General features: G+C 40.7%; 3 protein-coding genes and 1 long non-coding RNA gene across 12 annotated transcripts; 2 read left to right on the top strand and 2 right to left on the bottom strand.

The window, feature by feature from the left end:
- Positions 1-1,322: 1,322 nt before the first annotated feature.
- Positions 1,323-15,178, bottom strand: LOC130528595 (lisH domain-containing protein ARMC9). 5 transcript variants are annotated; one of them, XM_057038155.1, is made up of 25 exons: positions 15,097-15,178; positions 13,339-13,428; positions 13,099-13,224; positions 12,737-12,907; positions 12,218-12,373; positions 12,037-12,129; positions 11,035-11,059; positions 10,522-10,679; positions 10,304-10,390; positions 9,976-10,011; positions 9,202-9,236; positions 9,017-9,128; positions 8,846-8,938; positions 8,168-8,258; positions 7,838-7,961; positions 7,548-7,687; positions 7,368-7,444; positions 7,192-7,266; positions 6,676-6,766; positions 6,490-6,539; positions 5,562-5,660; positions 5,205-5,320; positions 4,682-4,855; positions 3,652-3,830; positions 1,323-2,214 (listed from the first exon to the last, which is right to left on the bottom strand). In XM_057038155.1, the coding sequence occupies exons 2-25, from the start codon at positions 13,411-13,413 to the stop codon at positions 2,192-2,194; spliced, it is 2,406 nt and encodes an 801-aa protein (XP_056894135.1). In that variant the 5' UTR covers positions 13,414-13,428; positions 15,097-15,178; the 3' UTR covers positions 1,323-2,191. The 5 variants fall into 5 exon arrangements, with proteins under 5 accessions (XP_056894135.1, XP_056894134.1, XP_056894136.1 ...); XM_057038154.1 differs by lacking the exon at positions 15,097-15,178 and adding an exon at positions 14,074-14,257; XM_057038156.1 differs by lacking the exon at positions 15,097-15,178 and adding an exon at positions 14,074-14,257 and having other exon boundaries at positions 9,017-9,125.
- On the top strand, positions 14,501-16,389 carry polr2h (RNA polymerase II, I and III subunit H). Its single transcript, XM_057038164.1, has 6 exons — positions 14,501-14,688; positions 15,129-15,220; positions 15,491-15,574; positions 15,749-15,842; positions 15,929-16,012; positions 16,101-16,389. Exons 2-6 carry the CDS (start codon positions 15,148-15,150, stop codon positions 16,216-16,218), a joined length of 453 nt encoding a protein of 150 aa, XP_056894144.1. The 5' UTR covers positions 14,501-14,688; positions 15,129-15,147; the 3' UTR covers positions 16,219-16,389.
- Positions 15,711-18,880, bottom strand: LOC130528598 (uncharacterized). Of its 2 annotated transcripts, XR_008951337.1 has the most exons (3): positions 18,767-18,880; positions 17,371-17,458; positions 15,711-17,234 (listed from the first exon to the last, which is right to left on the bottom strand). It is a non-coding gene; the product is annotated as an uncharacterized LOC130528598 (long non-coding RNA). The 2 variants fall into 2 exon arrangements; XR_008951336.1 differs by having other exon boundaries at positions 15,711-17,458.
- mfsd8l1 (major facilitator superfamily domain containing 8-like 1) lies at positions 18,872-23,538 on the top strand. 4 transcript variants are annotated; one of them, XM_057038160.1, is made up of 12 exons: positions 18,872-19,205; positions 20,240-20,425; positions 20,506-20,568; positions 20,938-21,057; positions 21,248-21,327; positions 21,418-21,751; positions 21,836-21,909; positions 21,998-22,211; positions 22,312-22,434; positions 22,546-22,676; positions 23,064-23,172; positions 23,287-23,538. In XM_057038160.1, the coding sequence occupies exons 1-11, from the start codon at positions 19,130-19,132 to the stop codon at positions 23,148-23,150; spliced, it is 1,488 nt and encodes a 495-aa protein (XP_056894140.1). In that variant the 5' UTR covers positions 18,872-19,129; the 3' UTR covers positions 23,151-23,172; positions 23,287-23,538. The 4 variants fall into 4 exon arrangements, with proteins under 4 accessions (XP_056894140.1, XP_056894141.1, XP_056894143.1 ...); XM_057038161.1 differs by having other exon boundaries at positions 23,251-23,538; XM_057038163.1 differs by having other exon boundaries at positions 23,064-23,178.
- The last annotated feature ends 2,797 nt before the right edge of the window (positions 23,539-26,335 follow it).

Here is a 26,335-nt window from a genome sequence, read left to right as displayed (position 1 = left end):
ATGGACTCAGACGTGGGCTAAAGTTTAAAGCCTCTGCCCCTGCCAGCTCCATTATCAATCATTATATATTATAATAATCCAAAGATCAACCTTAACTGCAATTAATTGTTGCTGTGTGCAACAAAATAACTAGAGAGATAAAAGCTCCCTGGTGGCATCTGCTTTTTAAACTGCTGCAGATGTCAGCTGTGGCAGAGATTTCTCAGTTGTCTCCTTCCTGTTTGCCAGGCAGACCGGAATTTACTACCACGAAGCACACTAACCAGTGGTTTGGGTTTGTTCCTTCAGTGCACACAAGGAACTGGAGGAGCATTCAGTGTAAAGGTTAACAGAGCGTTGGTGACAACAGTTCCAGGAAGGTCAGGATCCTAAAAGTGCACTTTCACTATTCTCTGTTGCAATTGCCGGGACACAGATTTATTTGAAATACACCAGAAACCCGGCCTTCTTGTCAATATGTAACCATGTTTTTATTGACACGTCCTCTTCGTTACCCAACGGATGGGTGATGGGAAAACGGTTGCTATGTACACGGCAATAGGGACCAAAGGTTCAGAGAGAGAAGCAGGAAAGAAGAAGCTGAGGAGTTGGATATGCGGCTCCTTTTTTCTTTTTTAATCACGACTGCCTGGTAAACACATCTGGAATGGGAAGGGGGGTGCCAGTGACCTCTAGCAAAACATCGTTATTAAAGTGGTTATAGTTGCAATTGATTGACTATATATTGACGAGCAACCTAAAATCAAAAGGTAAAGACCACCACTCCAGTGTTGTCACAGTCATTTATCTGGAAGTAAATCCAACAAAGGAGAATTTTTTGTAAAAGGGAAAAAAGGAGAGTGAGGGATTAAAAAGAAAATGCACCCTAATCTCAGCTCTGAACCCCCCCGAGTCAGCGCTTGCACTTTTGTTTTGATAGCAAGCGGCGCCTTCCTCTCCGTTGCCATTACAGCTGGAGAGAGCAAGCGTGATGCTGACCCCGGGGTTACGCGGACACCTGGCTGTGAGTGCGTCAGTCTTTCATGTGCGGCCGGTTTCCTCATATTGTGCTGGTTGCTTACTAGCAGCGTTTGCAGTCCAAACTGCTGAGTGTGTCATCTTCTGAGGATTTTTTTGTGGTGGGGGGACGTGAGAGATGTGTCCAGTTAAAGCAACTTGTAGTTCGACAAGGGCTTTTGTGTGTATTTAGCCATGACCGGGTCCCGAATGGTGCATCCTTTATGAAAGCTATTTAATACTGGTAAATAAAAGAGATTAAACGGTCTGAATAACAGCAGACTGGTAACCTGGTAAAGGGAGGTCAAACCAAATGGGACACAGCATAGTTGATGCCATATATTTATTTAAATGCACATAAATGCACTGAAGCTACACGCAAAAAGCAGCAGAGCTGGCGTGATATACAATCAATAGTGTTTTTTTTTTTAATTTTAGAAATTGTAATTGTATAGGTGTTGAGATTCCAGACGTGCCTTCCGGATCACCGTTTGCTGAGGAATGGTTGTAACCGGAGCAGACTGATGATCGTTTCCCTAACGTTCAAGAATTTAGAGCACTCAAAGGATAAAGTACACAGAATTTAACAGGCATGCTGGAATGAGTATACACAGTACATAACTTAAAAGACATTTGTAATAAAAACTTTTTACGATAAAAAAAATGTCCTTCATTGTTTTGTTTTTTTAAATAAATTATGAAAAAAGGGTCAAACAGGTCTTTGCGGAGTTTGCCATTGTTTACATATAAATTAGCACAAATCAACAGGCTTCAGCAAATATTCAGATTCGGGGACATTTCCAACCTCTTCAGTCCTGCTCCTGTCATGACAGCTGGAGCGACGTGTTTAAGCCGGTATGTGTCGCCAACCTTATCAGCCGACGTCCCGCCCGCCGCTGAATTCAAGGTTATGCATAAATTGTGCCGCGCGTGTTGTGTGAAACCTGGCAACAGGTTGGATTTGTCTCTGACCTCACGTTACAAAAGTTCTGGACTGGAGCGGAAGGAGGAGGAGAATGTGCCACCACAATCCTCCACATTGTTTAGAGCCCTCCTCGTCCTCCTCCTCCGGCTGATGCTTAATAATCTCTGTTGCAATGACCCTGATCACAACCTGAGGGGATGATGTTACAGGAAGCACAAGAAACACCCCTGTGAGGGGGGGGTCGGGGGTCCATGTTGACAGACCATCTCTTCACCGCCTCTGTGAATAGCTGCCTGAAAGGAAACACGAAAGAAGAAACGAGAGGTGGGTCAGCTGGGGGTGTAAATACATTTGTTTAATATGAATAAATGAACATAAATGAAGTCATTATGATGTCCACAGATGTCTTCCACATCAGGACATGTGGACGTTTCTTACTTGCTGAGGTGTGCACACAACGTGAGCTCACATTTCACAGTTCATCCTGCCATGACTAAAAATACAAGTACATGTTTTGGAAAAGTACGTTTGTGGCTCTCGGATATGATGGATTTCCAGTTTAGAAGCGATCCCTCCAGCATGGCAGTTGTTTGACAAACTAATCTACTTCCTCCACTTTATCTGACACAATGGGGATCTCTCAACGTGCGCTGTCAGGTAGTGAAAAACGCAGCCTTTCCGTTGGCCGGGTAGGTGGTCGGCTAAAAAAAAAAGAAGCATTTTCCATCCATTCTTCAGCCAGGAGATCATCTCTGTCACTCACAACGCACGTTTCCTAAAAGCAGGCCTGAAAGTGAACCTATTCCAACATGTTCTGGAGCTGCCTAAGTCCAACAAGCAGGAATATTTCAGAACAATAAAGCTTGAAAGTCTGCAGAAGCTGAGGGAGAACAAAGAGCTAGCAGTTGGAAGCAACAATTGATTTGTGAATGTATGTGAATAAGCCTTGAAGCTGCAGTTAGTCGCTCCATGGTGAGCTGGTGTCTGACATTTGCCAGAGCAATAAAAGGAGAGACAGACAGATGTATTATCAACATCTAACATCTCTCAGCTGCAGTTTCAAATGATGTCAGTGGACTGTGTGTGAGATATGAGGACACGGGTGTGCTGCAGTGTGCGTTAGCGCGTCCCCTAACATGTTTCACCTTGTCACATTCCACCTGGCTCCAGATTTTGGCTTGAACTGTTAAGTTTTAGGGTTAGTTTATTCAGCGGAAGAGCTGGAGGTAACTTCTGTATCCAATCTAATAAAGAAGCATCAGTGAGCGTGTGCTGATTTTATCTCTGGAGTAAAGAGCAGAGCAGCCACTGATCAGCCCATATTTCTTCTAATGTCTCGGGCTTTTAACATTAAGATGGAGGGCATGGGGATATGTGGTTCTGGTGGAGAGTTCTGGTGAATTATGCTGTATTGTTAAACAAAAGAAACAGCAACCAGAAAAAGTTTCCCATATTCAGAAGATGTTTTTGAATTTGGGACTCGATGCACTATATTGTTGCCTAATATAAAATGAAAAAGGAACCGGTAAAGTACAACACAAACAGCTTATTTACAACACATCAGGAGGTAAACAGGTGAGAGCGCAAAGAGGTAGAACTGAAATGATGGTTGATATCCTGGCTGCTTCACAGTTGTTTTGTCATACTTAATTCTATAAAATGTTTCTGTTTTTCTGCTCACATCTCAGCAATTTCAGAGTATTTCCCTGAAAACATGAAAATATGCTTACTTGTACTCGAGTGTCCTCCTTCTGAGGAGCTCGTGGAGCCCGGCCGGCTGCTCCGATGTGGCTCTGACGGGGAAAACCGGGGGGATGGGCTCAGGCCTCGAGCGTCTCCCCTGTCGGCAGTCGTGAGAGGCGTACGGATGATCATGTCGCGACTTACAAATGCAGAGATGCCATCAACACTAACAAAAGAAGGGAAAAGAGTATGAAGCATTAAAAATGATACAGAGAGTTGATCCCTCATCGTGTTGACTCATGAAAACTCTGCTGTGCAGCACAACTGCCTTTGGGAAGACTTTTCTGGGAGACTGAGACGACTCCATTCACCTAATACCCAAACATGGTCAATGTCCTTATCAGAGAGCAGCCAAATGATCCACATCCTGAGGAGCAACTCTACACCATAACAGAGGGGTGGGCTTCATTCCACTCACAAATAATCTTCTATAAAACTCAGAGTTTCCTATTCTTCTTTTATGCTTGAAGACTAAAAAAACCCAAAGTGTGTGGTCTCAATAAATGACCTCGTTCTGCTCAGATTCACCTGCTCACCTATTGTCCTCTCCTGAATGCTGCTTCGAGTTAAAAAAACAAAACAAAAAAAAAAGCTAAAATGAAGCTGCTGATATCAGTAGTGTGTGAACATTTTGTGCTCCTGGAAGACGCAGTAGAACAGATAACACAAGAGGCTTCTGGGACCCATTACTCAGGCTTCAGGAGTCAAGTTCCCCTGGGATTTCAAAGGACAATCAGTGCGAGTTGGATTGAATGGGCCTCTTTGTGGGCACTGCTCTTTTAAACGCATGTCACAGACTCGCAGAGCAGCTTGGAGATGCTGAGTCACTGGTCGGCACGACTCACGGCCCCGAGCCAGGGCTGTCTCCACAGACACGCTTTCACACTGGCCGGTATGTTCGCTCCCCTCTGCACACGTGCTGCAGTCTGGTCAATATCCCACTCAATACTCAATAGTCTTCAGTTGTTGTAAGAGAATATTGGACAAAGGCACCAGTGCAAGGTTTGTGTCAAGCACCTTTCAAAGTTGCGGTATCCATTACGCTCGGCGCTGGCTCGGCTGCCACAGCGTGTAGGAGGTCGAGAGTCGTATCTGGAAAGAGGAACATTTCCTCCCTCGGTCTTTGGTTTACTTGAAAGGTATTCCCTGTCCTTGTTACCCTCGTCTTCTCGACAGCCAGACTGATAATTCCTGTAAATGACGCAAAGTGAATTCACACCTCTCACCACAAACACTTTCTATTCACACTTTCAAATTGCATTGGTATTTTAAAAAGATACAAGAAACAAGAGCAAGAAATTGAATAACACTTGATAGTCCCTTGTTCACTCAAAATTGTTATTTCCCTTCATGTCTGCAGTGTATTTCAGTATGATGTGGTTTTGTTTCAGTCCCGTCCGGCTGCTGCTTGATCTTGTATGAACAAGCGAGGCAGGCAAACTTCATGGCACCAACATTGTTCAGGGGTTTAATACACAAGGTGGAGAAATCAAAAACATCTAACACAATATGACATTGTGGACGTGGGCATGTAACCCACGTTCCATGGACGTTCCTCTGAGAGCTCGGTGTGACCGGACGTTGCAAAGTCTCGTCAACGTCTGGCTGCGGCAGAGGGGTCGACTTCCTCCTCCACTTTGTCACGTTGGTCATAATCTGGGGAATCAAACAAAGTACCCCATATAAAATAGTTCCGAAAGGCAAACCTCTCCGTTGCAGGGCTGTATTTCTCTTTCCTTTTTGTGCTTCCCTGACAGGTTAAAAAACACATGGTCTTTCTTGTGGACCATGAACACATATCCAACAACAGCATAAAAGGTATGTATACATACTGCTTCAAGTAAAGGTCAGTGTTTAATTAGCATAGGGTAAGTGAGAGTCACATGTTTGCTCTTACACCCAGGTACTCAGTCGTCAGCAGACTCTCCCCAGAGAGCTCTCTTGGTTCTGGCTGAAGGGTTTCATCTGTGTCAGCGTATGTATCCATTAAATCCTCCTGTCACAAAACAGTAACTCAGGTGAGATTCATCCAAGTTGTTTAAGATAAAGGTCACGATTCATCAGTACTTTCCATCATACTATAACTACTGCATACGTCAGTGACCTTTCATATCAGCACCATGGTATCTGCAGGTGAAACCACAGTGTTGTCTCTCTCCCCAGCTGGTATTCTCAGCTCCAAACATCATGGTCTCTGGATGGTGATGTGGCAGTGGTAACCACACCACAATCCATCTGGTCCATGATCTCCAGCTTTGCTACTTGCTATTCCAGTGCTGTCCCTAACCTTTACCAAGGAGGTTTATTCCTAATTTCCTCATTCCATGTGTGTCAGAAATAACTTAGGGATGAATGAACTCAAGAGCTGGTGTTTTTTTGCAATCAAATATCTCCATGATGGAGTCATACATCTAAAACACACCATTACAAAGTCTGACTGAAATGTGTTAAAAAAAACCCTCAGAGATTTTGACCATTTCAAATTCAAACACACCTCTTATCTCGATAACCCACTTTCCCACAGATATACAGTAATACCTGCCAGATCCAAACCCCTCCCGAAACGCACGTAAGCTCGCACGCACACACAGGTGGGACTCACCAATTATCTGTGTCATCGTGAGATCTACATGTTTGGAACAGGTGTCAAATTCATGGTTTTGTTACCCGCTACCTCTCCTCTTGCTCTCATTCTTCGTTTATCTTATTTGATGATCTGTGTTTGTGTTTACAGCCTTATACACAACTACCCGTGGTAATTATTTTCACATGGTTATGTAACATGATCCGTAAAACAATCTTTGTCTAGTAATTTCAGGACTTACAGCATACTCCTCTTCTACTTCATTATCTGACTCTGGTCCTTGCACTTGAGCTGCATCAGGGGAGGCAAAAATCAACACAAGCAAGCAGATAATGAGGAATAAGAAGTATTCCTAAAAGTCTTCTGTACAGCAGGAAAGATGTGTATACAATAAAGGTGTCATAAAAGGGAATTTGAGTTTACTGACCTGAGTTGAGCTGATCGATGATGAACTTGATCTGTCTGTTGTGGTGGGGGTTCCTGTCCTTGCTGTAGCAGCAGAGAATCTCCTCGACACTCTGGGGAAAAAGAGTTTTCTGTGATTTTTGGCCAGTGACAATAAAGAAACTCATTAGAGCGACTCCGGCCGTCAATTGGTGGAAAGGTGAGCGTAATAGCTGGTGACAAAATGTTGGTAAAGATGTTTACGCAGACAAATCTTTATCAATTCACCGCAAACGTGACGTTCACAAAATGAAGATATAGATATAATACAGCAAAGCATTTTCATCAACCTTGACAGTTGCTTGACCGTCATTTTTACTATTTTTATCAGCGCTGAGACAATGTTTATCACACAGGATGGACCCAGGCCCATATTTCTCTTTTCCCCTCCTGTACAAGCTGCATCAGTCATGACAAACCAGATGAATATTTTTGGCTGGAGCCAAAACAAAGAGTGTCTGTTTCCTCCATGCAGGTGAAGTTGTTTTTGTCATCTCACCATTTCTTTGGCTTCCTGTCTCACGGAGGGAATATACAGGATATTGTACAGGGCTCCATTGACATACGGCCATATCTGAGGACAAAGTCACACAAACATGGGAATAATAAGTGGGCTCTGTCCAGCACATCATATTAGTAGACAGCTTGACAAGTGCAGGCAGTTGTGTGAGACACCTGGTGGTTCTCGTGTCCGAGGAGATCAGTAAGGACCTTCAGCACATGCTTGGCGTTCTCCGCACACTTCCATTTCCCTGTGTAAAACAGCAGTCAGTATGACTGGACCAAACTAAAACACACACACACACACACACACACACACACACACACACACACACACACATATCCTGCCTGTACCTTTTGTCCTTAGACACAAGTTCATAAGCAGAGCTGTAGAATATATGAGGGTGTTGTCATTGAGGAAGTCTGAGTGCTGCAGCTCATCCACCAACCAGCTGATCAGATCATCTTCTATCATGGCAGTTTGCTGACTCCTCCTGTCACAAAATGAATTACCTTTAGCATTTTTTTCTATTCTTCACATGCCTATTAAGACCACATAAAATCACAGTGATGATTCCAGAACAAACAAAGCAATTATAAAAGAATACTGAGTAACTGAAATAGAAGGACCACAGGAAGTTGACCTGAGGCTGAGTTTCTGCAGGGCCATAAGCACAATCTCTCTCGTTGGGGAGTCTTTTTCCTCTGTCTTGAGTGTGTCTGTCAGTAGTTTCAGAAGAATGGGGATTTGGGAGAGGTATGCTCGACCTGGAAGTGTCAACACAACATGGATGTGTGATGAAACTGCCATGACTACTTCAAATACCGTCCACTATTGTCAGTTTCTTAAAGAAAGAAAACAAACTATATCAGGGCTATTGTTCAACTATAAAGTAGTATGTTTTCCATATTACGTAGACGCAATGTTAATACACAAAGAAATAACAATGTCTAACCATCAGTGACAGAGTTACCTTCTGCAAGGGAAGCAAATGCGTTGATGAGACGAGCCATGTTATGGCGAATGATCTCATTGTCTGATGCCATCAGATGAAGCACCGTTTTCTATGAAAGAGTTCAAATAAAGTTTTAACATTTCTCAGGGATTTAGATTGTAAGAGAAGTGAAGCCCTCAATGGAACAAAGAGAAGTTCATCAACAATTACCCTGAATTAAATCCAGAATCAAATCCTTTTGAGAGGACAAAGAATCGGAATGCTGGCTGACATTAAAATTGTACCCTTGCTGAAAAACACTAAACCTTTTGTGAAGACTATAATTTAAAGAAGGATTTATTTTTCCACTAGGAATGTGGCTCTTTACAGTGTCATAAAGAGGAGAGCTACAACATTGTGGTAAATACAAAGACATGGGGCTCAGGTGTGAAGATCATTTACGCTTCTAGTAAAACAGCAAAAGCACAGAAGCCTCTTGTTAAAAGCTCCATCAAGGAAGAGTAAAAACGCACCCTATGATGCAAACAATGGAGTGTCAGCTTTAACTGATCAGGGCTTCGATTACAGTGCTGTTTCCACGAAACCTCAATTTATTTTTAAAAATAAGTATAACAAATTGAATTGCTGTTTAATGACTTTCTGCCAACAGTAAATCTGAATCAACTAGCAGACAAGGCTGCAGCCGTATGATCCCACCTGTTTAGCACTGTGACACTCCAGCAGATCATTGTTGATGTAAGCTTGAAGCACCGTGTCTCTTTGTTCTCCAGGAAGTGAACGAGTGAGTCTCTAAAAAAATAATTAGCCCAGACAACTTGTAAGTATAAGAAATAGAGAAAGTAAGGTGGCAGGAATATAAAGACACACCCAACGCAACGCTTGAAGAAGCAGGGACTTGAGTCTGTCTCGGCCTTCGATCAAGTCCTTCTTCACCTTCTCATAGTCCAGGGAAGGCAGCATGGGAACCTCCTTAGATCTACTGAGATCAAAACAAGGACTGAAGACAGATATGGACCGTTCTTAATCATGACACTGGAAAACTGAAGACTTACTGTGATGTAATGGACGCTCGCAGCATTGAGGATGCCTGTAAAGCAGATTAACAACAACAAAACATATTTAACATAAATTTAGGCTCAGTATGGAAAATGGCACCCACTTGGTTGGTCTTTTGTCGTGCTTGTAGTACAGTTAGTGGGTGCAGATGAGTGGATAACCTTTCCTTTTGGACATGCAAATGTCATGCTGGTGAGACATGCTCAATCCCTACTGGTAGTAGAGTGCAGTTTTGGAAGCATTGCCCATGCAGTTAGTAGGTCATTGTAATTCTGCTCTCTCGTCTGACAGAGTGCAGGTTTGTATGAACCAACCATGCATTTGTTAGATCTGTGGCCTTCATATTATATTGTTTTTGAGGTTTTGAAAAGGGCTTTGGCTGGAGATTCCAGGCTCCTTCAGCAGGAGCTGTGTGAGATCTTTGCTTTGGTGTGTAAAAAATCTCCAATGCTACAATCAAACTGCTTTGGAAACATCAGGGAATTCAAATTAGTGTTTTCAATTTTTGATTTCCTAGTAATTTAAGACGCTTTGTTCCTCCTGTTTCAGCTGCACAAAGACAGACATTCAAAGTAAAGTTGTATGAGGATCTCATGTCTAGTTACGCTTTACAGAGTTCAACTCAACTGGAGAGTTTATATTGAGTCTAAAACGCACATCCACACCCACATCTGCAGCATGAACTGCCTCATACAACTCCACTTGGGAACAGTAGAGAAATAAAGAAGTGGGTGCAAGCTCAAGAGGTAAAGATGAAAAATGAAACTTACATAGCCATCATCATAGGGACTTATAGTGTAATATCCCTTTTTGGACAAGAGCATGGTGCACAAAAAACAAAGCACACAGAGAAGGTTGATCAACTCAGGACAGAGAGAAGCAAGATGTTGCAGAGTCCAGCATCACTATGAATGTCACTGACAGCAAGTGTGATTCTTCAGGTTTGTAAGGCCTGTTCCTACAGGTTTCCATTTCAAATGTCTTTTATGACACTATGAATGTGGCCCATGTCTCAACACTTTCAGATTTTGTCAACAATGGATGGGTTTGTTAGTGAATTTGTTGTAGTGGGTGAGGAGAGAAGAGAAAGATGCTCACAGTGCCAGGCCTGGTGAAGTCAGTGCTCTGCCTCATCTGGCTGCTGAACAGCTGCACGTACACGCTCTGTATGTACTCAGGAGAGATCTGTAAATGCACAGCAGGCCCAGAGCTTTGATACACAAATAATCTAAGAATGGGTGTAAGAATATGGAAAAGAAGGACAATTCGTTCTACATGTATAATGTCAGGGAGCGGAAACACTGTTTGAAACCCACCGTCTTTCCGCTGATGGTGGCTTCCAGAGCATCAACCAGCTCTGCTGTGGTTTCTGTCAGGTTGCAGTAGTCGGCCTGCATCTTTTGAAACCTCTGCACATAATCAGCATTGCGGCGTTCTGATTCCATGAGCTGAAGTTGTAACTGCTGTAAAACCTCTGTGCAGATACACAAACACACAAGATGATGCCTGTAAAAAATCCCGATTGATGATGATTGATGATTCCAGATAAACGGTAGATGTTTCATAACCAGCAGTGCAATGGTTATAAGTTCCTATAGGGGGAAATAGGCCCTGGATTGAACATTTTCCTAACTCGCTGAAAGGTTAGAAATCTGACAGTATGATTATTTTAAAGCTTAATTATTAAACAGATTACTCTATATAAAAGGTAATGGTTAACTATTATGAATATCTGAATGGTTTTATGATGTTTTAAGATGAAATAAAGAAAATCTGATAGATATACAGTACACTGACGAAAGAAGGATCATTATTTAAGGGATAATTACCATTTGTACTCTGTCCTGCCTCCTTCTGAATGATACCTGTTAAAGAATATGCAGTAGTACTTAAGTGCAAACATTTGTGTTGCATATGTTTCCGTGTCTCTTTGTCCTCCTCAAAAGCTACGTTATTTGCAAAAGGGTGAAAGCATATAAGACAAACACAAATTGTTTGACACATCCTGTTTGCCTTTGTAAAATCCCCAAAGAAACCATTTGTTTGAGATTACCATATTCTCTTTTGTCCCGTTAAGAGATTTGAGTTCTGACATGTGATCAATGAAAGGCGTTTTAACATGAGAGCGATGAAGCGTTTTGGGTGGGTAAACCAACCTTTCAGTGGATAAGATGTGAGCAGCCAGAGCCATCTGCAATGACATGTTCTCTCAGTGTCATATTAGTTTTATAACCTTTTCCTTTGTGTTCACACAACAATGTAATTTGCTCCTGGTCTGCCCAGCTGGTATATGTTTATTGAGAAGCTGAACTGGGTTTCCAGTAAAAGCAACACCATTTGTTTCACAATTTGTCGGAATTTCAAGAGTTTGCATGAGTCATTCAAGCATGTGCAGTCTCATATGTATGTAAATGAAGGAGGATGTGTTTAGGCATATAAATATATTTAAATCATGAAAACAGTGCGAATAATTATTTGCAGGAATATTTTACTTTTTAGATTGAAATATGCATCACAAAATAATGATAAATCTCACCCCTCTTTATTATCATTGCTCTCTTGATTTAGTTGTGTTTGCCCAACAACTGATTTTCAGTTGCAGTCGAGACATTTGTGACCATTGGTGAGTCTACAAAGTGGTTTTCTGGTTCTGAACACTGTCATTTGCAATCCAAAAGGAATTTTGTGGGACAACACCCAAACAATCAAAAGGTTGATTTAAAAGGTAGAAAGGGAGTACCGGTATATCAAAGACTTGGAAAACACACTTCTAATGTCGGCCTGTGTCATTTGTAATTACTTATGTGCAAAGGTCACAATATAAAGGATACATATAAATTCAGGAGCCTTGGAGTGTTGGATGGCTTCAGTGTTGCTGACAGGAACTGTTTAAGTTTATCTTTCAACTGCAAAGCCCAGGAATCCTACACGAAGGTCAGGTTCATGAGAAAAACTGTCAGGAACAATGCAAATATAATAAACTGTGACATTCAATGAGACAAAGTGCCAGACCTGGAAAAGGGTTTTGAAGGAAGGGTGGATGCTCGGATTGGAAATGAAAGGCAAAGCATAGTAAGGCAGGAACTTTGTGTGCTGGCTCAGGACTGTGCCACGAGTCTCCAGGTATTGCTTGAATGAGTGCCTCCTCTCTTCCAGTTCAGCCTGGTCCTGGACAGGCATTATGCATTTGCCAGCAAATAGGTTTATTAGTCATCAAAAAACTCTCAGCAAAGCTTGTTATGTAAAAACTGTCTTCACTTTTAAAAAAATAGGACAGCAGTTACTTAAACCATCACCCTTGCGTGCGTGTCACCATGACTATGACACTTTGTCAATACTGGAGAGGATTATTTACCAAAAGAGAAAGCACAACAACCCAAAGGATAAATGCCTTTAGCACCGCTTAGTGGTGATTCGCGTAAATAACACATAATGTTCTAAAGTCAACGGGATTGTAAGAAATAACCTAAAAACGCAGGGCTACAAAATCAAATACATGCATTAAAATAGTGAAGAGATCGATGTCCATACGTATGTGGCAAGATGACTCCTCCATGGATAGATGGTGAAGTGAATGTGGAGGTCAAACTCCAAGCTCAAAGCCTCAGCGTCTGTATCCATGACCTCAGGCGGGATACTGTCTGCCCACAGTTCATAGAAGACTTTGTGGTCTCCATCATCAAAACACTCAATGAAGTTCTTCTACAAAAGTGTGAATAAGGGGGAATAAGTTGATAATCAAGAACTGACAATAAAAGGTTCTCAGAATGCAACCCAAATATGTAAAATTAAATTATTAAAATTAATTGTGACATCCATCATAAATTGCTGCTCAGCCTTATCAAACATTATTAGGTGTCCAAAACAAACTGGATCCAAAGGGCATTATTTACCTGAATGGTGTGAGACTTTGAGTCTCTGAAAGCACTTCCCTGAGGTTTTGAAACAAGCTTTCCTTTGTTCTTGCACTCTTTTTCAAAAATGTGAACGGTCTCATCAAACTCCTCAAACTTAAGATACTAACACAAACACAAGACAAGCTACGTGGTTAACTTTTGCAGAAAAAGCACAATTGTAAATTGTAATTTTTTAAAAAGTTTTTTTAAGAGAATGCATTTTAAAATTGAATTTACCTCCTTTATCATCCCAAGAATATTGGCCTCAGCGGCCAAAATATCTCCCATTGTGGTTGCCTCCCTGGCACTCATTTGAATGCATTCAATCTGAAAAAACAAAGTTTTTGGTTTTTATATTAAGTGTGGCTCCAGTACTCCAATATAGTGATGACAGTTCAAGCTATTATCAGTAAGTAAATTTCAGCTCATTTAAGACTAATTATGTCTTCCAACTTTCTGCAAAGAAAGCCATTTATGATATCGGCACCTATATAAGCTTGAATTACTCAGAATCAGTAGAGCTTCCATTACAACAGCATTTAACTGCAGGCATAGCAATAAAAGCAATCAGCTGGACATCCATAGAAATAATGTTTATTGATGCCACGTTAGACTTATTCACAAAAATTGTTTGCTATGATAAAAAGAAATTCGGGTGTTTGATTCTCTAAATGGTTTTAATTTATAAGGCTTAGGTAGTAGTTATGGAAAAGCACGTTTAAATACCAATTGTTTCTACGTCATTAGCTCTATGATAAACCACGCTACATCAACAACAAGCTACAGCTCATAAATACCTGCCCTTTAAAGTTATCGAAAACTGCTATTGTGGTTTTAAAATGTTGTCATTATAGCATTCAATTGATATTTAGGGTAGTTTAACTGTGGCAAGCGCATAACCAAATAACCTACCAATGCTAACAAACAAGCTAACTTAGTGAGAGAAATTTAATTTGGTTTATATTTTCTTACCTTATTCAAGCATGATATAGCTTGTGAAATCAGTGTACATCTCTCTGTCGTGTTCGTTCGGAATTTAAACGTTTACCCTCGTTTTACGGCGAGATTTAAACCCGTCGGTCCACTCATATTAAACAACTAACCATTAGTTAGCAACCAAAGGACGCTGTAACACCTTAGCAACCACACGGTTGGGAATGAAGACCGAAAAGTGGTGCTAAGTGTCGTAAAGAAATGCTTTGGCGCGTCGTTAACTTTGGCAAATTATTTTTGTTTTTTCCATTCACCTCGTATTAAATCAACATATTTAGAGAGACACGTTACAAAGTTAGATTCTAAATTTATTCCTCAATATTTTGAAATCAATGCAGCAGAAACATTTTTGTGGATCTGTCCTTTAGACCTCAGATTGTTTAATGACGCGTTTTCATTTTCGGCCGGAAGCAGTTTTGCTGTCAAAGGTTAAGCACGTTGTTCCTGGCGGTTTAGTCCATTTCTTTAGTAAAGAATAATGTTTTGTTTCTGTTAGCTATATAAAAGAATTCATTCAAAATTCCATAAACGGAACCCGTAAGCGAGACCCTTGTGTGTGCACGGTACAAAACAAAAAAACAAATCCCGTTTGAGGTATGGCAGCATTTGATTTGGATACAAGCTAAAGTTAGCGGCTAGCCTGACTACTGAATTTATTGTTGTGAGAGAATCGTTTGTAAAGATAATTAACGTATCACATAAAAATGTTGATTTTAAAAAATAAATAAATTATAGTCTAGGTTTAGGTGAATACAATGTGATCTTAACTCTGCAACGATTGTTTAGGCTAGTGATAAAACAGAACACGCCGCCTACCCAGCAATATTTTCTTTGCAAAATAACCTCATTAATTGAAATAAATAAACCGTTTATTTCTTCGTAGCTAAGTGTTTTGTTTTTTTAAACTGATGTTTGGCTGCAAATCACACATTCCCTACAGTTAGTTGAATCCATTTGAATGGAGTCAGAATGTTAGTTTTTCATGTCACTTTTTTGTTTTACCTTTTAAACTCATCCTTTCGCCCATCTCCAAGGTCTTAGAGGAAGTCAAGGATGGCTGGAATTCTGTTTGAGGATATCTTCGATGTAAAAGATATCGATCCTGATGGCAAAAAGTTTGACAGAGGTGTGTTGAATGAAAAATATACATTTAGCTAGCAGTTAAATGCATTTTTTCCTAATCGCCTCTCACTTGATAGTTGGGATGATTAATAATGGGGGAAAAAATGGTACCATATTACAATTATACATAATCTCAATTATAATATGTATGGACAATATTCTGCCAAGCCAAAGGTCTTTCCTTTTATATATTCATTTAGTGCGCACAAACTGTGGCATTTAGGTTAGTCATTTCTTTTACATTAACTAAATGTCAGTTGATTTCCCCCACCAGTGTCTCGTCTACATTGTGAAAGTGAATCCTTTAAGATGGACCTCATCTTGGACGTAAATATTCAGATATATCCAGTTGATCTCGGTAGGCTACCTCTTATTTGTGTACATTTCTTAAGATGAAACTTATCTTAATTTGCAGTTAATAACATCTTATATATTGTATTTAATATATTTAGGTTTCCTTCTTGGTGATAAATTATTGGAACAAAGAAACCCTCCATGAATTAAGTTATTTATTAGTGTTCTATTGATTAAGGTGATAAATTCAGACTGGTAATTGCCAGCACATTATATGAAGATGGAACGCCTGATGATGGAGAGTACAACCCTACAGATGATCGACCATCGAGGTGAACCATCTTTTTACATAATGACATTTGTGGAATGATTCAAGCAAGTAACTTTATGCTTGTCTTTCTGCTGTTCACGTTTCCAGAGCTGACCAGTTTGATTATGTGATGTATGGGAAGGTTTACAAGATAGAGGGCGATGAGACGTCCACAGAAGCAGCCACCCGTCTGTGAGTAACTAGCGGAATACAGTATGCAACCACAGAATGCATTAGCTGGGATTTTCCTGACAGCTGTTATGCGTCTTTTTCATTTTAGCTCTGCTTACATTTCTTACGGCGGCCTCCTCATGAGGCTGCAGGGTGATGCCAACAACCTTCACGGTTTCGAGGTGGACTCCAGAGTCTACCTTCTCATGAAGAAACTGGCCTTCTAAGCCCCAACTCTACTCACCCAACGCTTGACCTTCTGATGGGAAAACTTTTGACCACAAGTCTGCAGTAAACTGCCACAGCTCATACAGGATACATGGCTGATTAAAAACGTTTAGTTTTTCCAGCCTTTTGAGGAAATGGACTACTGTAAATAAATATTTTTTTAAACACTCCTTTTCAATTTTGTATTTCTTTAAGTATTAAAATGGTACTTAAAATAACAGGTTTTCTTTAAAATTTTTGAGATTAAGGATTTAAAAAAAAAAAAAAAAGTCTAAAAGCAACAACCCAAAGAAACATAAGTCATCATTTGCAGCACAAAAAAACTTCTCACAGCGTGGAAATTGCTTTCACTCAGCATTCTTCAGGCTGAAACTCACTTTCTTGGATTGCAGCAAGCTGCAGCTGGTTGCTTGGTGCAAACTTGAATTACAGTCTATCAGATAGCTTCTGTGGGCAACCCAGATTTACTGGAATGTAATGAATGTCACAGGATGGGCAGGAACTCTCCAAATGACTTGTAGACAAATGACATAGTTTGCATGAACAGCCTGTATTCCAAAATATCAATCACTAGGTCAATGGTGGCAGAAAAACTTGTTACAGTGCTGATTTATAGCTTGTGATGTTTGTAATGTAATGTGTCAGCAGCTCCTACAATATGTAAACAGTTTCAAAATTGGGTTTCTGGACTCTAGAAAAGAATAAATTATATCTTAATAAAAGAAAAATAGTTCCAGGGCTGCACTTCACTGCTTAAGCTTGTTATTTAAATTCAATTTTTTTTTTTATTTTTTTTTTTTACTTCAAGTATAAAAGAATAGGAACCTTTGCTTTTTATAGAACATTATTTGTGATTGGAATGAAGCCCATCTGTCTGTTATGGTGTAGATTTGCTCCTCAGGATGTGGATCATTTGGCTGCCCTCTCATAAGGACATTTACCATGTTTGGATATTAGGTGAATGGAGTCGTCTCAGTCTCCCAGAAAAGTCTTCGTGACTTGATCCCCCGTTCTCCTACAAATGGGGACAGAGGAGACGCTGGAGGCCCAAGCTCCTCATCCCAAATTGCCCCGTCAGAGCCACAACAGAGCAGCCAGCAGGACCGCACGAGCCCGTCAGTAGGAAGAGCGTCGAATACAAGTACACTCACTGATGCTTCTTCATTACCACCAGAGGGCAGCAGAAGGCACATCAGCAGAAGGATGAGCATCCAGGTGGGTGTTGATCATCCAGGCGTCCTGTATTGAAATGAAGCAAGATATATTTGGCTTGAAATGCAAGTTTTAGAGTAGGTTTATTAAGTGGAAGAGCTAGAGGTAACTCCTGTATCCAATCTAATGAAGAAGCATCAGTGGGTTGACCTTTCACCCCCTCGGCAGATATTTTGCATCTTCATTTCAGCTCTGCTTACGTTTCTTACATCGGGCTCCTCATGAGGCTGCGGGGTGATCCCAACAACCTTCAGAGCTTCAAGGTCGGCTCTAATCACACCATGTGTGATGGGAAAACATTTGGCCTATAAAGTCTGGAGTAAACTGCCACAGCGCATTTTTCCAGCCTTTTGAGGAATTTCAATTTTTATATTTGCTTATTATAATTGCTCATTTTTATATTTGCTTAAAATAAGAAATTGTCTTATTTGAGATAAGGATGAACAAGAAAACTAGTTCTAGAACCAACAACCTGAAGAAACATTTAAATAGGCTGGAATTTGTAGCAGAAAAATGTCTCCCAGCTTGTAGAAATTGCTTTCAGAGGCTGAAACTCACTTTATCGGATTGCAGCAAGCTACAACTGGATGCTCGTTACAAAATTGAATTACTGCCTACCAGGCAGCTTCTTTGTGCAACCCAGATTTAATGGATTTAATGAATGTCACAGGATGGCAAGGAACTCTCCAAACAAATGACATAGTTTGCACAAACAGCCTGTATTCCAAAGGTGGGGCAAAAATATCAATCACTACAAGTTAATGGTCACAGAACAACTTGGGTTCCAGTGATGATTTACAGCTTGCAATGTTTGGAATGTGTCAGTAGCTCCTGTAAATAAATTCAAAATTGAGTTTCTGGACTCTACAAGAGAAATGGAGAATTTATAGCTTAAGTAGTGATGAATAGTACGAGCGCAGCACCTCACATCTATTTTCACTGGACTGACCTGACATTTACTCAATTCATCAATAGATTCACTAAGAAAGACAGTTGCAAAAAGTCCTGAAAGGTTTTATAATTTGTTGTCATTGATTTGCATCGACTGATAAACCTGCTTTTTGTTGACACAATTTTGAAGAATGCTTAAAATGATGTCCTGAATGCTCTTTAACACATATAACAGGAACACATTAAGGAAAATCCCATTTTTCTGATCTGTTTTTCATACCATTCAAATTTCAATTCTTTTAAAAATTGTGATTTAAAATTTAATCTCCGACGGTAGAAAAAAAAGTATAACAAGTTGCTGCAGTTTCATCTACAAAAATGTTCCATATAATACATTTTGGCCTTGTATATTCTATGAATAGCAATAAAAGTCGTGAATCTCACAGACACGTTTTACTCCCAAAGGTGAGCATCGCTTCCAGGAAGTGACGTCACCCAGAGGCGCTGCGCATCTCCCAGTCGTGTGAAATCTGAAAACAGGTTAGAGGTTCCAGTCCCGCATACCTTGGCAGGGAGTTCTCTGGGCAGACCTGCTCACGCACACTGGCTGCGGGGAGCTGGAAAATCACTGGGGGTATTTCGAACCTGTCGCGGTTTGGTGTCGCGTCCGCGCGGTCCGTTTTAATTGGAGACGCCGCAGTCGAGATTATGTCAGCGTTCCGCAGAGGATCCCGGCTGGACGTGTGCGCGCAAGAACCATGAAGTTCGTCTCCAGTTTAGACGTGAACGAAGGACGATTGGAGCGAAATGGATGATCAGAAGAAGAGAAAGCTGACGTTCTTTACCATCGGTCTGATTTTTCTGCTAAGCGGCGTGGAATATGGTGAGATTTAATTAGAGTAAAGGTCGTCGTGTTCAGCATTGACTTCTATGTGAAGCTGTAGCCACCAGTGGGTCACAGACCAAATAAAGGCAGAGTTTTCCTCATTGTCATCACACAACTCACCGATTTAGTGATTGGTGATGGTTAGTTTGGATCAATTAATCCCTCCAAACCCTGATTACTGAAAAATGAGATTTTAAAGCAGGACAGACACTTTTAAAGAGCACAGTCTCTTCTTGGAAGTGAACTCAGGTGATTGAGTTAAAATATATGAGCAGGGGGAAAAAATCTAATATCATTCACATGATATCATTTACTTCCCCTTTTTAAAATGTGTGTCTTAATTTGAGACACTGAAGGCTTCATTGAAAAGCTCTTCTGCTGGGACCCTAAATGAACTATTGTTTAGTGCAGCTCAGTCAGACAGACATTTTAAAGACTTGTCCATTCACATTTTGACTGACTTGTTCAGCGACATGGTTTCATTTTTTAGGATGAAAAAGATAGAATTGGCAAAAAATCACAAAAATTGATGGTTATTATGTATTTATGCAATGTTGCTCTTTTGTTGTTGAAAGGAATGTTACTTATTTCATAGGTATTTTAACGACATTAGAAAAGTACCTTTAATCATCAAGTCATCAATGAGATCTGCAATATTAAGTTACAGATTTGAACTCGAAACCAAAAAGACTGGTTTTCTTTATCCATCTACAGTTGGTTGGTGCTGATAAGATGCTGTCTTACACCTGAATCAAATAGTTCTCTCAGTGACAGTTATTTAATCCTTTAACTAAACAAGTGTATGACTGTTTTTTATTTAATTTAGATAAGGCCAAATAAGTCACGTTTACCAAACTGCCTGAGAAATAAACCTTCTAGCAATCTTGGAAGCTGCTCTGTTGCTTCACTCAACAGATACAGCAACCTCACTTTCTACTCAGTGTTGCACACTCACCACCAGATGGCAGCAGAAAGCACATCAGAACAAGGATGAGCATCTTTGTCTAAACTAATATTCTTCTGTGTTCCAGCTGTAATATTGCCTACAGTATGGAGGTACTTGCAGACTTTAGAGGCTCCTCCCTACTTTCTGGGATTAGCCCTGTCAGCATTCAGCTTTAGTGGCCTCCTATCCGGACCAATTTTTGGCCACTGGTCCGACAGAACCAGGACTACCAAGAAGATCATTTTATTTGCCAACCTTTTTGAAATACTAGGTAAGACTCTGGTCTTAAAAGGTGTGTTTTGTATTTGTGTAGAATAAGTAGTCATGTCTCCTTTTTTTTTTGCTCTGCAGGTAATTTCATGTACTTTATGGGCTTCTCCAAGTGGCTTTTGCTGTCAAGCAGGTTGGTGGCAGGTGAGTTGGTGATATTAAGAAAGGTTTTCAATTGTAAATGCAAGCAAAGTGTTCCTCTTGTGCAACACTGGAAAGTCTGATGGTGACTCAACAGAGTAGAAAGGTGCATTTGTCCCCTATCTCCAGTGTTGTCACCGGTTTAGTTGCCGTGAATCGTGACTCATGTGAACAAAAACCTGACTTTTCTGACAATTCTGGTTGATATTGTAAATTAGTGTGGATAATAATAGCAAATGTTGAAAATTCTGCTTGTTCTGACAGTATGACCAAGGTTTACAAAATAGAGTGACGGAAAAAAGTCTCACATTCACTCTGTTTTAATCTCATTGTATGACTGCTGGAACTGAGCCCTATTTGTCTTTCCTGCAGGCATTGGCACGGGTGCGGGCTCGTCCATCTTTGGCTTCTTGACCAGAAGCACTGCCCCCGAGGACCGGGCCACTGTATTTGCTGCTGTGATGGCATGTCGACAAGCTGGCCTTCTGATTGGTGCGTGCTCTGCTGATTTCTGTTGACTAATCCTTCCTGTAAACCTTTTGTGTGTAATATTTGTCAAACTAGTCAAAAGATGTGTCCACATGAAAGTTTCTCTTTGCTGCCCTCTAGTGGCACATTCCAAACACGTTTTAGGAATTCTGAATTAAAGTTGGTCAAAATATTTATCTACTCTTCATCACAGGACCAGCATTTAACATCTTTTTAAGGCTGTGTGACTTCCACCTTGGTCCCTTTGTGGTCAATAAATATACGGCACCAGGGGTGAGGAATAAAATATCTTTGGTGTGATGATGTTTCAGGTTTTCGAGGCCTTTTCCTTGTCCAGATAATACTCTCCTTTCCCCTTGGCAGCTGTTCATGTGCGTGCTGTGGTTTCTCCTTCAACTGGTCGTGATCTTCCTGTACTGGGACCTTCCGCTTCAAGAGAGTGCAAAGGTCAAAGAGAGGGTTCTGCACGGTGGCACAGATGCTGAGGACGGCAAAGGCCGAGAAGAAGAAGAAGAAGAAGACACTGACGAGGAAAAGCCGCTGATCACCTCCCAGGAGCTGGTGGGCTCCTATGGCTCTGTTGTACCAGCCAACAGCCAGACGGCCTTAAACGCATCGTTGAATCACACCTCCCCGCCCTCCCCAAAGCCACAAGTCTCCTATACATCTTCCGGTCCTGGTTTCTTCTCATCGCGAGGTGGGTGGGCGACAGCCACGTGGCCTCATAATTTTACACTTCTCTAAATTCAAGATTAAACCTAAAGTGTCTGACTGTCTGTAGAGTTCCTGAGAGAGGAGGTGATCGTGCTTCTGGCTGCCCAGTTCATCACACTCTTCAATCAGACGGCACTGGAGGTTCAGTCGAGACGCAGATATGTAACCGTCACGCCTGATGTCACGCACGCCGTCTGTTAATGGTTCCGTGCTGTTATCTCCTCTCCAGACTATGGTGACTCCGCTCACCCAGAAGTTCTTTGGATACGGGGAGCTGGAGAACAGCATCATGTACTGCCTCTGCGGCATAGAGGTGATCGCCGGCTTCCTGTTTGTGCGCTGGCTGAGCCGCCGCGTGGCCGAGCGGGTCGTGCTGGCCATTGGCTTGGCAATCTGTAACGTCTCTGGCATCTGGTGCCTCATCTTCATGGCTAAGCCTTTAGGTTTGAGTCTCATGCTTTGGTTGGCTCTAACTGGTTGCATCCATATAAATATGTTGGCATGTTGGATACTTGATTGATTTTTCTGCTTTCGTTTGTGCAGGTGACTTCACGTGGATGCTGACTGAGTTCATCATCGGAGTGTTTCTGCAGGTTTTGGGCTTGCCGTTTGTGGCGGTGGCACAGGTCTCGCTCTTCTCCAAGGTCACTGCGGAGAAAACACAAGGTGAGGATGGGAAGTGCCCGGCCCGGATCCGGCTCACCCAGGCATCGCGGATACGTGCGACCATCCTAAATGCACTTTATGCCGACAAAGCTGTCACGCATTCATTTGCAGGTCTCAGTCAGGGAGTGCGACGCTCTGTGGGAGGACTGGCGACCATCCTGGGCCCTCTCTGGGCCGGAGGTCTGACGGATAACCTGTACATCATGATGGGGGTGATGATGGCTCTGCTGGCACTACTAATGGTATTTAACAGAAATAAGCCGTTTGATTGCAGGGTGAGAGAATCGGGTTAAAACAGGCAGCTTCTCCTCAAGTGGCGGCATGGTTCTGCGTGTTTGGTGTCTCCTCAAAATAAATTTGTGTTTTCATTGTTTTATTGATGGATTTTTTTTAGTAACATTCACTCATCTGGTTTAAAATATTTCTCATTAAAAAAAATTAATTTCACCTAATTCACCTTCATTAAAAGGTGTGCTCAAACAATGATTGATTTATCGTCACACCTTCCAGCCTTTTCACCACTTCATAACTCAGATCATTTCCCTGCTACCAGAGGAGGGCCATAAAAACACTTTTTGGAGGAGTTGTGATGTTACCAATGTTGTTAGTACTCAAACTGTCTTCTACAGATAATGCTGGCTTTCTCATATAACCGCCTGGTTGCTCCAGCAACAGAAGAGCACGTGGACAATTCGGACAACAGTAGTTTATCCTGACGTCCAAGGCCTCAAAAGCGAGAAGTAGGTATATGTTTTCTTATTTTTTAACTATAATATTTATATTTCATTAAATACAGCACGGGATAAATTTTTATAGTAAGAGATTCCCCGTCCTTCTTCGGTACGGCTGCAGCTTCATCGTGGGCCGATCAAGCTGCTACCACAGTGCACGTCTATGTTTCCCATGGAAACATACAATCCAGAGAAAACCCTCCATGTGCGTGCTGAGGATCCCAAATCTCTCCGTGCTTCCATGGTCGGCATCCTGCATTGAATAGAAGCAAGACATGACTCCTAAAGACAGAAGTTTAAGAATATCTAATGAGCAAATGCATATTTATTATGTAAAATACACTACGTATTAAAGGGTGGTCAAAAATACTAACACTATATGGCTGAGTACTTTTTTTTTTAATGAATCATGAGATTTAAAATGTTGGCACGGATCACTGTTTATCCACCGTCATGAGAGTTAATTCTGGTTTTACTGCCAGTAACTTTACTGGGCTTCTGTTCTAAGGGAAGCACGAAATAAACATTAAGATCACCCACCAAGATACATTTATAAAGGTCATGGTTTAACATAATTGACGCATGTCTCTACTTAAACTACTTCCCAGTTGTATTTCAGCTGTGAAAAATTTTCTCCTTTTTAAATATTGACTGAACGCAATAGTAGTGTAGTACACGTTTTCAACGCTGGTGGGCGCTCTCTGTCAAATTTCTGCAGGTTACGTCAACGAGTCAACAATATGAAAAATATTTAATAAATTCCAGGCTAAGATAAGCTACTCTGTACAAAAAATCACTTTGAGGAAGAAAAAAATAAATCAAAAAAATTAAATTAAAGACACTTAACCATGTTTTATTTATTTGACACAAATCATATGTCGTGCATTAACTAAATTTGATCTGTTGGTTTATAAATAAAAAATACACAGTTTGCTGTTTATTTATTATTTTCATTTCCAGTAAAGCAAGTTATAATAATGTTGATATTAACAATTATTGTAATTATGGTCCCATTATAAGTATTGCCAATATTAGTTTTTAAATGATTACAGTAAATCTCTTGCATATATTACATTTATTTTGTAAAAAAAAAAAAAATGTTTCAGGAACATAAAAAGTAAAACACTTGTCTTTGATATTTATATAGTGGATGTAGTAAATATTACAATTTTGTAATAATATTGTTGAACAAACCAATACAATTGTTACATTTGTGTAATAATTGTGAATAATGAATATTAAGTGATAATCTTCCAATTGTTCAATTCAAACGTTTTAGTTACATTTTATGACATATCTTTTGTGAAAGATAATATAAACTACAATTTTCAAAAAAATAGAAAAGTAACCAACACGCTTGTATTTTGCAAACAGTTATACTGCCCTTTTATTCTTGTGCTTTATATACACAGTGAATGGCCATAAATAATTTGTTCACATTATTTTCAAGTAAGAAGAGGATTTAAACTTTTTAATTTATGTCACCATTTTTCTCTAATGTGTAAATATTATTTCATAAAAGACTATCATATTATTCAGGTTATCCAAATTATTAATGTAATTTTATTAATGTAAAATCTAAGTCAAAATATTTTTCCAACAAAAAAACATCCTGAATATATAATTAATTTGGAGTGTATATAAATACTTGTCTTTGTTTTTTTGGGGAAAAAAAGGATTAATTAAATTGCATTTAATAACAACTATTTGTTTATTAGTTTTTGTATTATATTAATATGATTATGCACACAACAACAATAATAACAAGAAAATCTGTATATATATTTGTAATGATTACAAAACAGAGAAAATCTGCAGCGAGTTTTTAAACCTCGCTGGGTGTCGCTGCAACTTTACAAAAACAAAAATCCCCAAATTTGGGACTGGATTTTGGGACTTTTCCTTCTCGCTGCTGATGACGTGCCCTCTATGTAGGACGCAATGGCGAGGAGGCGTGGCCTTTGCACATGAACTCCAGCTGAACCCATTTTCGCGTTGGGCGGTGCAGCCTCGGAAATGTTACGACACAAGGCCAGTAACCGAGATATTTTGGTTTTTTTTAAATTTATTATTTTTCCCTTTACTTGATAACACTCCCCCACACCCTCTCATCTCTCTCTCTCTCTCTCTCTCACACACACACACACACAGCCCGCAGCGGCTGTCTGACCGAACAGCGACCCCACGTATCAGGGTCAGACCACGCCGCGTCAGATCAACAGTAGTTGGTCAGGGTAAGTTTAGTAAACTCGCCCCTCTTCCACCTCCAATCCGAGGTTTCCAGGCATATCGCTCATATTCGAAGACCGTAATTCACACGTGAACTTTAGATGAACCGTGTGTGAGTTTGGTTTTTTTCTTAGCCGTGCAGCGAGGGCAAACAGAGTTCAGTGGGGCACGGATGTTTTGTTTTTCTATTTATTTCATCGAGTCTCATTCCCCAGGCTTGATCGTGGCTCGACCCTGACAGCTATTGTAGTCGTAGCGGCCAGCTGGGAGGATGCGCTCGGCCCAGCATACATATTTTACAGACCTGCTGCCGTTTCCCCCATTTTCGTCGTCCTCTTTAAAAGGCCCTTTTCTTGTTTGTGGGATAAGAAAATACCTCTAACCTGGTCATTATAAGTCTTTCATGAAGCTGGTTAAGTTTAGTAATAAATGGACCCGAGTGCTCTCGGGCCTGAACTTCAGACCCTTAGAACCGCTGAGCGTATGAAACATTTAGCTCGTGCACTGATCCTTAATGTCTTTTTTTTTTCTCACACAAACACTCAAGCCTCAGAGGTCCCGAGTGTTTCAAATCAAAATGATGGCAGCAAAAGAAACCTGTGAAATCCTCTGAGTGTCCCAGCATGGATCGCACTCGGATAGCCCTTAAATAATGCACACCAATGGGAGCGGAGCAGAAAGCTGCAGGTGTGGTGAGAAATGATGCTCCGCGACACAAAGTCAGGTCGAGTCGAGAGAATCTTTCGCTAAAGGTTAGCAGGGTGCTACCTTTAAAAGGTCAGTTTGGAGAGCCTGCTGCTTTTGTGAACTGTGTGACATGGTGGATCTCTAATGATGAAGTGGGTCCAATCAGGAAAGCAGCAATCAGTGGGGTCTGGTTGTGGTCCGTAGGTACCGCTCTGAAACTGGATCCACTTTATAACCTGGATATAAATCTAAAA

The sequence above is a fragment of the Takifugu flavidus genome, chromosome 7 (assembly GCF_003711565.1).
Source record: "Takifugu flavidus isolate HTHZ2018 chromosome 7, ASM371156v2, whole genome shotgun sequence".
Classification (NCBI taxonomy): Eukaryota; Metazoa; Chordata; class Actinopteri; order Tetraodontiformes; family Tetraodontidae; genus Takifugu; species Takifugu flavidus.
Note: the sequence above shows the minus strand (reverse complement) of the source record. Positions and strands in the feature narration are given on the sequence as shown.

Excerpts from the sequence above, each read along its gene's own strand:
- mfsd8l1 (XM_057038160.1), top strand. The coding sequence starts at position 19,130 with ATGGATGATCAGAAGAAGAGAAAGCTGACGTTCTTTACCATCGGTCTG. Across the intron at positions 19,206-20,239 it reads GCTAAGCGGCGTGGAATATG|CTGTAATATTGCCTACAGTA; the intron begins GTGAGATTTAAT and ends TCTGTGTTCCAG. Across the intron at positions 20,426-20,505 it reads CAACCTTTTTGAAATACTAG|GTAATTTCATGTACTTTATG; the intron begins GTAAGACTCTGG and ends TTTGCTCTGCAG.
- LOC130528595 (XM_057038155.1), bottom strand. The coding sequence starts at position 13,413 with ATGAGTGCCAGGGAGGCAACCACAATGGGAGATATTTTGGCCGCTGAG. Across the intron at positions 12,908-13,098 it reads CAAAGTCTCACACCATTCAG|AAGAACTTCATTGAGTGTTT; the intron begins GTAAATAATGCC and ends ACACTTTTGTAG. Across the intron at positions 8,939-9,016 it reads TTCTTCAAGCGTTGCGTTGG|AGACTCACTCGTTCACTTCC; the intron begins GTGTGTCTTTAT and ends TTATTTTTTTAG.
- polr2h (XM_057038164.1), top strand. The coding sequence starts at position 15,148 with ATGGCTGGAATTCTGTTTGAGGATATCTTCGATGTAAAAGATATCGAT. Across the intron at positions 15,843-15,928 it reads ACAGATGATCGACCATCGAG|AGCTGACCAGTTTGATTATG; the intron begins GTGAACCATCTT and ends TCACGTTTCCAG. Across the intron at positions 16,013-16,100 it reads ACAGAAGCAGCCACCCGTCT|CTCTGCTTACATTTCTTACG; the intron begins GTGAGTAACTAG and ends TTTTCATTTTAG.